We start from the raw sequence: 14,744 nt of genomic DNA on the forward strand, positions 1-14,744 counted from the left end.
CACTTGTGCTCAGGCCCCTATGCAACGGAGCTCTCGTTTCTGTCAGGTAGGTGCATGCGTGTGTGTGTGTGTGTGAGTTTGTGTGTGAATAACCTACTTCTCATGCGGAAGAAAAGGCACACGTTGTGCTCAGGGAGTCTTCTGCTTCCCTGACTGCTGTCCTGCAGTTACGGAGGAGGCTGGGACCAGGGGCTGTGGCTTCTTCCCCGGCACCTTGCCTGCTGTGGGTTAGCAGAGGGAGAGTTCTCTTTGTTTTAGCAGGTGGGGAAAGGGGCTGGATGGGTGCTGGCACCAAGGACGGAACAGTGTGGGAGAAGCTGGCAACACGATGCCTATAAGGGGGTTGGAGACTTATTTACCGTATTTTTTGCACCATAACACTCACTTTTTTCCTCCTAAAAAGTAAGGGAAAATGTCTGTGCGTGTTATGGAGGGAATGTCTACGGGTGGCATGCCTACGGATTTTCCTCCTCTAAAAACTACGTGCATGTTATGGTCAGGTGCGTGTTATAGAGCGAAAAATACGGTAGGTTGTGATCTGGTGACCCTAAGCAGCTCTGTAAAAAAGAATAAGTGGTCTAGTATGTCTAAGAATCCATGAGAAAGATTAGGAGGTATGTTGAGAAAGATCACTGCAAGTTTTCTGTTATTTCCATATTTTGTTTTACTATGAACCCCTCCAGACGTACTTATTGAGCAGTCATCCTGATTTGCTTGCACAAAGCTTATGCAGCAGGTTAAACCATATTGGTCTTTATTGAGCATTTTCCCCTTTGTTTGCAGGGGTGGGTTGGTTATATAAAAAAAATGTCCTGATTTGCTTGAAGGCTGTTTATACCTTTATGACAGTTTATACTGTTAGTAATTCATTCATCCCACACTTTTCAACTCATTTCTTCATCTGTTTCCAAACTGCAAAAAGTATGAAAACACATCTAATGCCTATGGAAAGTACATGGCTTCCTGCAAAGAATCCTGGGCAGAGTCTTTTTCACTTCACAAAGCTACAGTTCCCAGCACCCTTAACAAACTACGGTTCCTATGATTCTTTAGAGGAAGTTATGTGCATTAAATGTATGTTGGATATTCTTTAAATCTGTGTTGTAGCATTGCCCCAATTCCTTTTGAAAGTGGATTTGTTGTGCTTGGGCAACACAGCCCTTTAATCCACTTTAATGGTGCAAACATAAATTTCCCAGTATGCACTTGAATCCTTCCTACAAAATAATGACCATCTGCAGGTGGTTTGCACTAGATTCTGTTGTTAACAAACCTTGGCTTAAAAGCGGAATACAAGTCAAAGCAAAAAAAATAAATAACACCTGCTAGATGTGGTGGGAGCATTTACAAAAACTATCAGATGAAGGCATAGTTGTGGGTTGGGACAAGGTGGGGTCCTTTTTGTGCCTTACCATCTTGCAGGGGTGCCAACTTGAATAAAATATGGGGACAGGTAAGCTGCATCCGGCAAAATCGATCACAAGTCACACTCATGCACACCATTTGAATGGCAATGTTCATCAACTTAGGGGGGGCCTGGCCTCCTCAAATATTTTTTTTGGGGGGGCGAAGGGACCACAGCCCCTAGGAGTTGGCTCCTATACTGTCTTGTATATCAAGTGCCGTATTTTTCCGTGTATAAGATGCCCCCTATTTTGGGGGACTAAATTTAAAGAAAATGAGGGAAGATGGCCCAAAGTTGCTGAGCTTCTTTTGGGGGGGGGAGCTGCAGGCGGGAAAGCTCCTAGAGCACGGGCACCAACCAGCTGGCTGGCGGCTTCCCCTCCCCACGCCACTGCAGCGGCATGGCGGTGCACAGCTCCCCCCCCCCACCTCTTTCTGTGTATAGGACGACCCAAGTTTTTTGACATGATTTTTGAGTCAAAAAACCTTGTCTAATACACAGAAAAATATGGTATTTCAAACATGTTTCTATTATAACATATTTCACTTGCGCTTATGTTTTAAATGTGTTGTAAGTTGCTTCGAGACTTTTTGTGTAACAAATGACTAGAAAGTTTAATGAATCGCCACCATCAACTACTGTTTGCCACAACCATGGCAATCCTTGACATTTTTGTAGAGCATCTATATAGATCAGTGGTTCCCAATTAGCTAATTACTGAGGACCCCCTATTTTTCAAAAGTCGAGCCACAGCCCCCCTTACTTTTGAAAATGTTGATAACTCAATGGTAGTTATCTGCAAAGCAATTTTTTGAACAAAATGTGGGATAGCCCCTAATAAGCAAAGGATTTTAGGTATACCAGAAAACAGACTAGGGCTGAGCAACATCTCATTTTCAACATTGTGATAAATCAGCAGTTAATCCTCACAATATTCCAATATATCATGATGTTTGAAATTGGAGATCAGGTGTGGAGATGAGGGAAGGAACCGCCCAGAGATCAGGTGGGTGGGTGAAGGGTGGGAGGCAGAACCCCTCCACCGCCTGGTTTGAGTGGGAGGGGATGGGGATGGGGGCAGCAGCCAGCAGTAGCAGCAGCTAGTGAAGAGGCTGCTGTGGCTGCTGCTTTCCTGCGGACTGATAAAGGCTGCGCTGCCTCCGTGCCAGGGGAAGGTAGCGCCAGGTGCCTTGAAGTTCAGCTGCCCTGTTCTCTCTCCGCGTGAGGGAAGGCAGCTCAGACCAGCAGCATTATCGGCTGAGATCATCGTGCAATATTGGCAAATGCCTTGAATTCAGCTGCCCTGCTCTCCCTCACGAGAGGAACAATATATTGCTACATATACTGAAAAACCGCACAGTGCTAAAACAGACCATAAAATTTGTGATATTACCATGCAAAAATGACAAAATAATAGTTGGGGGGGGGAGGCATGGGATGGGGCCGCAGACCCCATGGGTGAGTTCTGTGGACCCCCAGGGGTCCCCAGACCCCTAATTGGGAGCCACTGATCTAGAATATTCCCAAGATGCAGGTGGGAGAGTATGGGCAGGCAGATCTGTTCATTTCAGTTTCTTGTTTTTCTGGTCGGAAGTTCAGCTCACCATATTTCTTCTTCAATTTGCAGTTTTTTTAAAAAAGAAGAACCCTCATGAAAATTCACCATCATGTTAGCATTCATTTCTTCTAATGTACACATTTTTGTGTGGAAATTTGTTGAATACATTTTTGCAAGCCATTTTCTCTAATAAAATGCATTTTCCCATGTTATTTTCATTTATATGCACGTTGCTCTAATACATGCATTTTGGTTCCCATTTTTTGGTTGAAGAACTGCATCACAAAATTCAGAGAAAGGTGACCTTTGAAGGATAGCTGTTTTGTTTGATGTATTTGTTTCAGGAGGTGCAGATTAGATAGGTTTGCATTAAAATGCAACCTGAACCACATTGCTCCCCCTCCCTAGGTCAGAGGTGAGATTTTGACATGGCTGTTTCATACCTAAGGCTCACAGCCACCTCACTGCACTAGCTCTTTCCCAGAGCTACATACAGGTTCATGTGAGCAGCATTTGTTTCTGTGCAGCATTCCCATGATGTTGCGGAATTCCACAGATTCAGCACTCCAGGTACAGACTTCCAGCTGTTTTCATTTTAAATCTATATTCAGGGGTCACTTCTCCCCTTCATTGCCCTCCCCCAGCAAAAAAGGCCATTTCAAAATCAGTTACTCCCAAGCTAGGATGAAACCATTTCTTAAGAAGCAAAGCAGCACAATTGTCAAGGACAGAGGAAAAAGAAAACCATTCCAGCTGAAAATATTTATAGAGCTATAAATCAACCTGTGAAATAAAACAAGCATTAATGCCTTTCCTATTGGCTGGGATTTACACATGCAGCATTTCTGAATGATCATGTCTTAAGAGGCACACAAATCTTTCCAAGAGTCATAACACAATCTCTAAAACTAAAACAGAAAAAGGAGAATTCCTCTCTCTCAGCCCCCAAGGCTCCTCTGAGCACATTTTTTCACATAATAAAAAAATTGTACAGGGTCCTATTTATTCAGTGGCTGCAATTTCTTTCCTGTGTTTATATGACTTCTCCATTTCATTTCTAGGTTCTACATTGAAAGCATATCCTATCTAAAGGATAATGCTACCATTGAGTTGTTTTTCTTGAATGCCAAGTCCTGTATTTACAAGGTAAGGCCTTGACACTTTTTCTTCATGTTGCTGCCATTGTAATTCAACCTTTCTTTAAAAATAAGCACAGCCAGTTTGTACCTCCTTTGGCTATCTGTGATTCTCTGCCTATATATATATATCTGCCTGCCTGCCTTTACCTGTGGGAGCCTCCCAGAGTGGTTGGGGAGACCCAGCCTGATGGGCAGGGTATAAATAATAAATTATTATTATATTATATTATATTATATTATATTATATTAATTATAAACACCTGCCTCTCAGACATCTGTTAACTCTGAGGGATGCTGCCTCTCCCTAAGCTAACAATCATAGTAACAAACCACTTCTAATTTGGAGAAGTATTGTTTTCTAGGTAAGGAGAAAACACCATCTCCTTGGATTGCCAGATGGCAGTCATATTCTTGATCATATGAGCTAATCTGTAAGAAACAATTCTGTTGGTTCAGGAAGAGTATGTACTCTCAGCAGTGCAGACGTCTAGACTCCAGTTTTCTGAGTGTGAATAAATCCCTTTTGTTTGTTTGAAGTGGGATGTCAAGATGGTTGCTAAATGAGGGATTTAGCACTGTTGTGAGTTGTTAGAATTCCTTTGAAGGCATCCATCAGAAGAGGGCACCCTTGCCTCTGAGTTGCGTGTGAGGACTGGGCAGTCGTTCCCAGATGTTTACTGGGAGGCGTGCGAGTTTCTTGAAACCTTGCCATATGCACCAGAACAAAAATGGTTACATGCAATGCTGATGAAACGGTTTCTGTCCAAGTTCTTGGCCTTATGGATGTTTGAAAAGGAAAAGGAAAAAGCCACTGGACTGTTGTTGCTGGTTACTTGGATAAAACAAAACAGTCCCAAGTGCAGAACATTGTGCAAAGTTTTGACAGATGACCAGGCTCCCTGGCTTGAAGCTGGAATACCCTAGGCTAAGGGCGCACAGCTGCTTTGTGCTGTGAGACAAAACAAATACCCAGAGGGGAAGGGAAGCTGCAGAAGCAGAAAGGTCTTCTGCAGACACCCAGGGCTGCTTCACACATGGCATGTGCAGGGTCTCATTTCTTCCTTCTGCTTAACTGCTGGGCGGACATGTGAACTCACTCCACCAAAAAGCATCTCAGCTCAAACAATATGCTTTTTGGTGGAGTGGGGGTGGGAGTGGAATCATAGAGTGGCATCATTTGGGAGGGATCTTGGGCCTCATCTAGTCCATCCCTCTGCTCAGTGTAGGATCTGCAGTGCAGGATGCAACTGCAGCATCTCTGACCGGTGGTCAGTCAGCCTCTGCTAACATGCCTCCGGTGAAGGAGAGTCTATCCTTTCTGGGGCAGTCTCTTTCACTCTCAAGCAGCTCACATCGTTACACAGTTTTTCTGAATGTTTAGTCAAAATCTGTTTCTCTACCATTTCCACCCATTGTTTCCATGCTTGCCCTCTGGAGAAGTGGAGAGTATCTTCTGCTCCATCTTTGCATGGCAGCTTAAAAACTGATATCCTGCCCCACCTTCTCCTGTCTCTTCTTCAGGCTGACATTCCCAGTTCCTTCAGCCGTTCCTCAACTGACTTGGGTCGCTTCCAGATGGCCAGTTTATTGAGCGTTCATGCTGATTTATTTGCTTATGTGATGTTGTGTCGAGCCTTTCCAGTCCACATTTCCATCACTTTGCTTGCTGTCGAAAGTTCAAACTGGGGAAGGGGTGGGTTGGTTGCTGAGGAGTCCAAATCCACTTTAATTATACGGCTTGAATTTGCAGATATGCCATTGAATCTGGCCTATAAAACAGCTGCCACCTTGGTCTCCAGATGCCAAACCATCCAGAAATATTTCTCCTCTGGATGTGTTCCAATTAGTTTATGTCCTTCCAAAAAACTGCTGCCCAAAACTGAAGAGAGCACTCCAGATGTGATCTGACCAGCACAGAACAGTGGAAGCAATAGTGATCCTGATCAGTACCCCTGTGGCTGTTTTCCCTTTTTAAAATTAAAAAAAGGTACATTAAATGTGTTCATGCATTTCATGTATTGTCTAGTTAGGCCCTGACGTTTAAAAGAAGTGACTCTTGGGTACAACACAGACCTAGTTTTTAACGCAGGGAGGAAGCACCCACACATCTCTTCCAACCTCTCCAAATAGCACCACACTCACAGCCAAATGGCCGCTCACAGGTAAAGGTCTTTGTCCATTTAAATAAATCCATTTGGGGGCCTCTTCAAACTTCTCCTTGCTGTAGAGCAGTGGTTTTATGAAGTCAAGGCCCATAGTCCTTCCCATTTCCATTTGATTGATACTTATGGATGCTGCTCAGGTAAGTTGTTTGCAACGTCCATCACAAAGAGGTTTCTGAGAAAAGATGGCTTTGTAGGTAAATCTCAGCAGGAGGTGAGGCCCTTCTGAGTCTGATTCCTTGCTTTGTCACACAGCCCCCCAGCATGCCTTGGGGAAGGGGAAGGGGCAGTTTACTCAGTGCCATGGCTATACTGTGGGAACTATCGGATTTTCTGTCTCCCAAGGTGTTTGTGAATGGGCTGCCTTGTACTGCACTCATTAGCTCTGCCTGCAGCGCAAATTAATAACAGGGCCTTTTCTCTTATCTGTCTGAACTGTTAGGCTTTCTAGCACCACAAATAACAATCCGGTGGCTACTCAAAGACAAAGAAATCCAGGAGGAGGGGGGAGTGTTGTAGTCTCTGGTACAAATTTGATTTTTGATGCAAACTCCCTTTCATACCTGGGACTCCATCTCAGGATAATAATAATATCTTACCGTGTCCTATTGTGAATTACTGAGATAATGTGTGGTGTGAACCCTCTAAAGCTTTCCCCCACCCTTATAAATATGTATAGATCTAGATTATTAAATTATTATTTTCATTGCCATTATACATATTCACCTCATATTTATGTGACTTTGCTTTCAAGGCTTCTGCTAGATATAATACTGAAATTACTAGCAGTTTATGTTACACTTAAGCACAAAGTGAAACCCCATTCACATTCAGTCATGGTCTTTTGCTAAAGATTTTGGATGTGGTAATCCAACACAGGCAGAAAAAATCATGCAGCTGATCATGCAGAAACGGGACCATAGTAAATGTGCATAGTGCCCCTTCATAGAATGATAGAATGGTAGAGTTGGAAGGGATCCCAAGGGTCATCTAGCCCAACCCCTCAATGCAGGAATCTCAACTAAAGCATCCAAGAGAGAAGGCCATCCAAGCTCTGCTTAAATGCCTCCGAGGAAGGAGACTCCACAACCTCCTGAGGTTCCACTGTCCAACAGCTCCTACTCTCAGAAAGTTCTTCCTGACGTTTACTCTGTGTCTTCCTTCTTGTAACTTGAAGCCATGGGTTCGTGTCCTACCCTCCCTCTTCCATGGGACAGCCCTTGAGATACTTGAAGGTGACTGTCATATTTCCTCTCAGTCACCTCTTTTCCCAGCTAAACATACCCAGCTCCTTTGGCCATTCCTCATAAGGCTTGATTTCCAGACCCTGGATCATTGTGGTCGCCCTCCTCTGCACGTGTTCCAGCATGTCAACATCCTTCTTAAATTGTGGTCCCAGAATTGGACACAGTATTCCAGGTGTGGTCTGACCAAGGCAGAATAGAGTGGTCCTATTACTTCCCTTGAGCTGGACACTATACTTCTGTTGATGCAACCTAGAATAGCATTAGCTTTTTTTTGCTGCTGCATCACACTAACTCGTGTTAAGCTTGTGGTCCACCTAGATCCTTTTCACATGTACTGCTACTAAGCCAGGTGCCCCCCAACTTATATTTGTGCATCTGGTTCTACCTGTCTAACTGCAAACCTTACATTTGTCCCTATTGAAATTCATTTTGTTAGCTTGGGCCCAGTTCTCCAGTCTGTTAAGGTTATTTTGAATTCTGATTTCTGCCTACTGTGGCATTAGCTACCCCTCCCAGTTTGGTATCATTGGCAGATTTAATGAGCATCCCCTCAATTCCTTCATCCAAGTCATTTATGAAAATGTTGAACAACAATGCAGCACCCCACTTGTCCCTTTTTTCTGGGATGATGAAGAACCATTAATGAGCACTCTTTGGGTTTGGTTCATCAACCAGCTACAAATCCACCTAACAGTTACCTTGTTCAACCCACATTTTACCAGCTTCCCCACAAGCAGGGCTTTTTTCCAGCCAGAACTCACCGGAACTCAGTTCTGGCACCTCTTAGGTGGGCACCACTGCCATTGCCAAGACAACAAATGAGGAGTTCATGGTGAGTTCTGGCACCTATTTTCAAGAAAAATACAATAATATCATGGGGGACATTATCAAAAGCCTTACTGAAATCAAGATACACTATGTCCACAGCACCGCCTGATCCACCAAGATTGTGAGACTGACACTTTTGGGGAGGATAAGTCTATCAGTTGCTGTCAGCCATTTTAGAATCCCTGCTCTGCTTCCACAGGGGGAGGCAGCAATGCTTCTGAATCCCAGTTGCTGGACACCTCAGGAGGGGAGGGGGCTCTTGTGCCCGGGTCCTGCTTGCAGGTTTCTCTCAGGCACCTGGTTGGCAACTGGGGGAACTGGGGGCTGGTCTAGGTAGGCCAATGGTCTGACCTAGCAGACTCTACTTGCTTTCACATTGGCCACTCTTGGCCGAGAGTAACTTTGGACATGTTCCCCTGACTTGTTCAGGATGTTCATGACTAAGTCTGCAAATCTCCCCTTGTTCCATTCTTCTTTGGGAGGGAGAATTGTGTGAGATGCGCATGCTCAGCTTTGGACTGAACTCACTTGAGCTGCTTCTCACCACTTTTGTTTCAAAAGTCTCTCTTAAGCTATGGTGTGTGGAGATTTAAGATGCAGGCAAACAACAGTCTTTCCCTAGGCTTGAAAATGTAGTCATGGTATATATGCTCACACCACATTTGCCTCTAAAAAGAGTTGTGCAAGTTTTTGTAGTCATCCTGCCCCCCCAAACACATTCCCTACAAAATCTGTTTGACCAAAGGCAGCATCATGACAAAAGAAGTTGTGCAAACCAGGGCAAATTAATCTATGCTCTGAAAAACTGCCTTTATCCTTCCTAATAGCAGTTCATTAAGTAGCACCTCAAAAGCTACCCTTAGCGATTTGCCTAATAATTTTGTAAAGCTAATTGGTAACAAGTGCTAATTTGTGGCTTCCTTACTGAATTCCTATATGGAAAGGGGTCAAGTCAAAGCCCATGCTGGGGAAAACCTGCTCTCTGCTCCCAGGGATACTCGCATGCATGAAGAACTCACATATATAGCAGAGCTCTTAATGAAGTGGCTGCTTCGTCGCTCAGCAGCTGAGTGGCAGGAACATTTCATTAGTATACCAATAGGGAAGCTGACTTGGGCATGGAGCCAAGAGTGTAATGGGACATTGCTGTGATTGTTCATATAGAGCTTGGCTGAATTGAAGGAGTACCGTATTTTTCGCCCTATAGGACGCACCGTCCCATAAGGCGCACCTAGTTTTTTTGGGGGGAAATAAAGGGGGGAAAATTATTTCCCCCCCAGGCGCGGGGCTGGGGCGGGGGAGGCACGAGCTTCCCCCGACCCCAGTCCCCAAACAGGCAGCTCTCTGCAAACCGTGGGAGCCCAGCGCTGGCTCCCGCTGCTTGCGGAGAGGTCCGCGAAGCCTGGACGCGCTGATCTCAGCGGGTGCAGGCTTCGGCTTGCAGGCACCTCTCCGCAAGCAGCGGGAGCGCTCCCGACGTTTGCGGAGAGGTCCGTGAAGCCTGGACGCGCTGAGCTCAGCAGGCGCAGGCTTCGGCATGCAGGAACCTCTCCGCAAGCAGCGGGAGTGCTCCCGCTGCTTGCGGAGAGGTTCGCGAAGCCTGGACGCGCTGAGCTCAGCGGGTGCAGGCTTCGGCATGCAGGTACCTCTCCGCAAGCAGCGGGAGCACTCCCGCTGCTTGCGGAGAGGTCCGCGAAGCCTGGACGCGCTGAGCTCAGCGCGCGCAGGCTTCGGCATGCAGGCAACTCTCCGCAAGCAGGGGTAGCGCTCCCGCTGCTTGCGGAGAGGTCCGCGAAGCCTGGACGCGCTGAGCTCAGCGCGCGCAGGCTTCGGCATGCAGGCAACTCTCCGCAAGCAGGGGTAGCGCTCCCGCTGCTTGTGGAGAGGTCCGCGAAGCCTGGACGCGCTGAGCTCAGCGCGCGCAGGCTTCGGCATGCAGGCAACTCTCCGCAAGCAGGGGTAGCGCTCCCGCTGCTTGTGGAGAGGTCCACGAAGCCTGGACGCGCTGAGCTCAGCGCGCGCAGGCTTCAGCATGCAAGCAACTCTCCGCAAGCAGCGGGAGCGCTCCGCTGCTTGCGGAGAGGTCCGCGAAGCCTGGAGAGCGAGAGGGGTCTGTGCGCACCGACCCCTCTCGCTCTCCAGGCTTCAGCGAAAGCCTGCATTCGCCCCATAGGATGCACACACATTTCCCCTTCATTTTTTGAGGGGAAAAAGTGCGTCCTATAGGGCGAAAAATACGGTAGGTGGAGAAGAACAAGGAACCCTTGGGCTGAATCAGCACTGATTCTCAAAACAGAGATGCACTGATTGCTGGTGATCATGTGGCAAGTGTGGTTAATGCCCTGTGTTGGATTCCAGTGAAAAGCACCTTTGGGAATCCTTCCAGGGAAGCTTAGGCTGTGGTATTCCTGCTTTTGAAAGATGAAGATTAATACATGACCATTGTAAAGCCATTATGATTTTATAGTATGTTTTTGCTCATAAGCTGCTTCACGTACCATGTGAGTAGCAGAGTGCAGCATATAAATAGCTTTAGACAGGGAAGTCCCTGCCTTCCTCTCATGAACTATTTTAGCCTTAAGTTTTATTGACTCACCACTGCTTAGTGCAATAAAAGCTAAAGCTGCCCTTGACAGAATGAGCAGGCTCCATCTGTCTGTTTTCCCCTCTCCCTACTATTCATACCTAAAATCCCCACCCATAACCATAGATGATTTATGCAAGAGAAAAGGGCTACCTGCCCTCAATAAGTAAGTACAGCCTTTCCTTCCTTTGTTGTTTCCCTATTTTGAGATGGAAGCATTAAAATTACACTAAAACACTGTGGCATTGTATGGTTTGGTGAATGAATGGGGAACTTGCAGCCTTTCAGATGCTGCTAAGCTCCAACTCCCACCATTCCTGACCACTGGCTGTGCTAGCTGAGGCTGATGCGAGTTGGAGTCCAACACCATCTGGAGGCCACAAGTTCCCCTTCCTGGTTTAGTGGCCATAAATTGCACTGGCCTGCAATAGTATGGTGCTGTGGGTTAAACCACAGAGCCTAGGACTTGCTGATCAGAAGGTCGGCGGTTCAAATCCCAGTGACGGGATGAGCTCCCGTTGCTTGGTCCCTGCTCCTGCCAACCTAGCAGTTCAAAAGCACGTCAAAGTGCAAGTAGATAAATAGGTACCGCTCCGGCGGGAAGGTAAACGGCGTTTCCGTGCGCTGCTCTGGTTCGCCAGAAGCAGCTTAGTCATGCTGGCCACATGACCCGGAAGCTGTACGCCGGCTCCCCCAGCCAATAAAGTGAGATGAGCGCCGCAACCCCAGAGTCGGTCACAACTGAACCTAATGGTCAGGGGTCCCTTTACCTTTACTTAAGGTTGCCAAGTTGCAACTTGGAGATCCCACCTGCCCATTTGTGGACATCCAGTGAAGCTGAATGCTGAAAGATTGAGGACAGATAAAAGGAAGTCTCCACCCCCATCGTTCAGCCTGGACAATGAGATCCAGCGCCAAGGGCTTTCTGGCAGTTCCCTCATTGCGAGAAGTGAGGGTACAGGGAACCAGGCAGAGGGCCTTCTCGGTAGTGGCGCCCGCCCTGTGGAAAGCCCTCCCATCAGATGTCAAGGAAATAAGCAGCTATCCTATTTTTAGAAGACATTTGAAGGCCACCCTGTTTAGGGACATTTTTAATATTTAATGCTGTATTGTTTTTAACACTTGATTGGGAGCCACACAAAGTGGCTGGGGAAACTCAGTCAGATGGGTGGGGTATAAATAATATATTATTATTATTATTATTATTATTATTATTATTATTATTATGCAGTTCTTCACCCAGCACATAGGTGAACTCTTGAATTCATTCCCACAAGAGGCAGTGATGGCCACCCGCTTGGATGGCTTTAAAAGAGGATCGGGCCATTTCATGAAGGGTGCAGCTATCAGTGGCTGCCAGACATGATCCTTCAGTGCCACTTGCTGGAGACTGCCCAAGGGGAGGGTGCTGTTGTGCTCCTGTTCTGCTTTCCCACAGGCACCTGGTTGGCCACTGTGAGAACAGGAGGCTGAACTAGAGGGCCCATTGGCCTCGTCCAGAGGGCTCTTCTTAGGTTCATTTGCTGCTCTGCTGCTGCAAAGGAGAATGCAGCTGTGGTCCTTCCACCTCATGCTCTTCCTCTGTTGCCTGGCATAGTTGTTTTAGAACTGTCCTAAGATATTCTGCTGCCTGTGGCAAAAACCACCACCACCACCAAGATGGGACCCTCTATTCCATGTACAGAAGCAGTTGATGAAACCATGTCCTCCACCATGCCTGAGAGCACACACAGCTATGTCCCCCCAAAACTTGCAACTGTTCCAAGCCCACGCCCCATCTCTAAGCATTTCCTGCCAGGAAGGAGGGGAAGATGAGCAATGTGACCAGCATACTAAGGGGTCCAAGTTTGGGGTGCTCCACTGTTAAAGAGGCAGCAAGATCTCTAGAGCAGTTACCTAATTTCCAGCTGTGCATGGTGAACTGCCAAGCTGAACCATTCCCAAGTATATGGGAAACACACATTTTCTTTGGCCTGCCCTGTCTTCAGCTTTCTTATACTTCCTGAATGCACCTCATTAGTAAAACCAAACGCACAATTAAACGTTTTGGCCAAAGGCATTTTTAAAGCCAAACATGCACAAGAATGGGAAAGGATGAAAAAGCAGAAAGCCTCTTTGTTAAAGGCTCACTTCTGAATCTGGCTGCCATGGATTGTGATAGAAGACTTGAGTGAGAGCATTATTCTAGCAGGCTGGCTCTGGCACTATAGCAGCAGGAGACAAGAGCACCTGGCTAAGGGCTGTGGCTCCATATTTGCCAGGGGCAGCAGACTCAGTACAGTTATTGTGACTTGTGAAATGAGGTGTGTCATTCACTTGAATGGTGTGCATTATTGCATTTATCTGAATTTAGATCTTGGGTGTTTCATGCCTTTTTTTTCTTTCCAAGCAAGTTCAAATAATTCAAACAAAAGTTTAAGTATAGAAAGTAACAATCTGGAGGTTAGATTCCTCAGTTGGAGGAACTGGGACCTGCTCCAACTCCAGTCCTGATAGTAGCTCATGGGAACCACAATGAAAATACTTGACCTAATAGTCAGTATAGTCAGTAATGTGCAAAGGAATTTTGTGATGGTGATGGAACTTCTGGCAGTGAGTGGCTGAGTTGCCTGAATGTAGAGAACCCCTACAGAGGGGCAGAGTACACCGAGAGACCACTGGCTCCCATTGGCCAAGCTGCTCTGATTGTTGAGATTGGGGTTGGCAAGGTAGTGAGAAGGCAAGAGGACGAGGTAATGTGGACTATCGAAGACAAGGGAGTTGTCCAAGGAAGGAGCATGAACGGGATGGGAAAAGAGGAGAGGAAATGGGCAGAAGAGGGAAGAGTACTTGGACAAGAGCTGAAGAGGTTAAGAGAGCTTAGTTTGAAATTACCAGCCAAATATTTGACTGGAGACCTTTAATGTCCCTTTGTTGTGATGTGAGGAAGGAAGCAGCTGAAATGTAACATACCTCTCAGATACTAGACCATAGCTGTCAACTTTTCCCTTTTCTTGCGAGGAATCCTATTTGTAATAAGGGAATTTCCCTTTAAAAGGAAAAGTTGCCAGCTATGTACTGGACCACTGGTGCAAACACATTTTGTGCGATAGAAGGCATGCGGGCTGTTTGTGCAGAGGGTCTCTGCTATAAACATCTATTATAATAAATGTTGAGTGGCCTTCGTCCAATAGAGAATGCTGTAGAGAATGCTTGCAGAATGTCAGTGGGGGTGCACCATCTTGGACCAACCCTGAACTTTAAAGAAAAGCTCTGTTAAAGTTTCAGTAATTTCAGCTTGTGTCTCATTGTAGTTTTATGGAAGGTTTTACTAGCTGCCAGAAGAATGATCTAAGCAATTTCAAGGCACACTAAATACAATTCCCATGGAAAAAACATCAGCCCACATTTTCAGCTGTGAACCACCTTCCTGTGAGCTGTGATAATAACTGAATCCACACCCATATCATTGTAACAAAATGTGGTCAATTGAGCTTCAGGAGCATCATTGAAAATATTCAAGAAAAGCAAGAGAAATCCACCCTACATTAACATTAGCAATAGGTAGCAACTTCCCCAAAGCACTGGAATTTATTCTGTGCCACAAGCCTTTTCTATGAATCCACATTAATTTCAGACTCCTTCAGTATACAATAGAGACACAGAGGTATCACTTCTTTTTTGGAAGAACTAAAATAAATAAATCACTTGCTTATTCACCCTCATTTTCTTTTCTCATCAGGAGCTCATTGAGGTCGACAGTGAAGTTGTGTTTGAACTGGCTTCATACATCTTGCAGGTAAGTTATGTCAGATTTGTTCTTTTTATCTTCCACCTTTCAA

General features: G+C 46.0%; 1 protein-coding gene across 8 annotated transcripts in view; it reads left to right on the top strand.

The window, feature by feature from the left end:
- The window catches only part of FRMD4A (FERM domain containing 4A), a 434,151-nt gene that overhangs the window by 318,276 nt on the left and 101,131 nt on the right, over positions 1 to 14,744 (top strand). For all 8 annotated transcript variants that reach the window (XM_079993568.1, XM_079993569.1, XM_079993570.1 and 5 more), the window contains 2 exons: positions 4,025 to 4,109; positions 14,645 to 14,701. In XM_079993568.1, coding sequence (XP_079849694.1) covers positions 4,025 to 4,109; positions 14,645 to 14,701 — 142 coding nt within the window. The remainder of the gene's footprint in view (positions 1 to 4,024; positions 4,110 to 14,644; positions 14,702 to 14,744) is intronic.

This window comes from Podarcis cretensis (genome assembly GCF_951804945.1).
Source record: "Podarcis cretensis genome assembly, chromosome: 10".
Classification (NCBI taxonomy): Eukaryota; Metazoa; Chordata; class Lepidosauria; order Squamata; family Lacertidae; genus Podarcis; species Podarcis cretensis.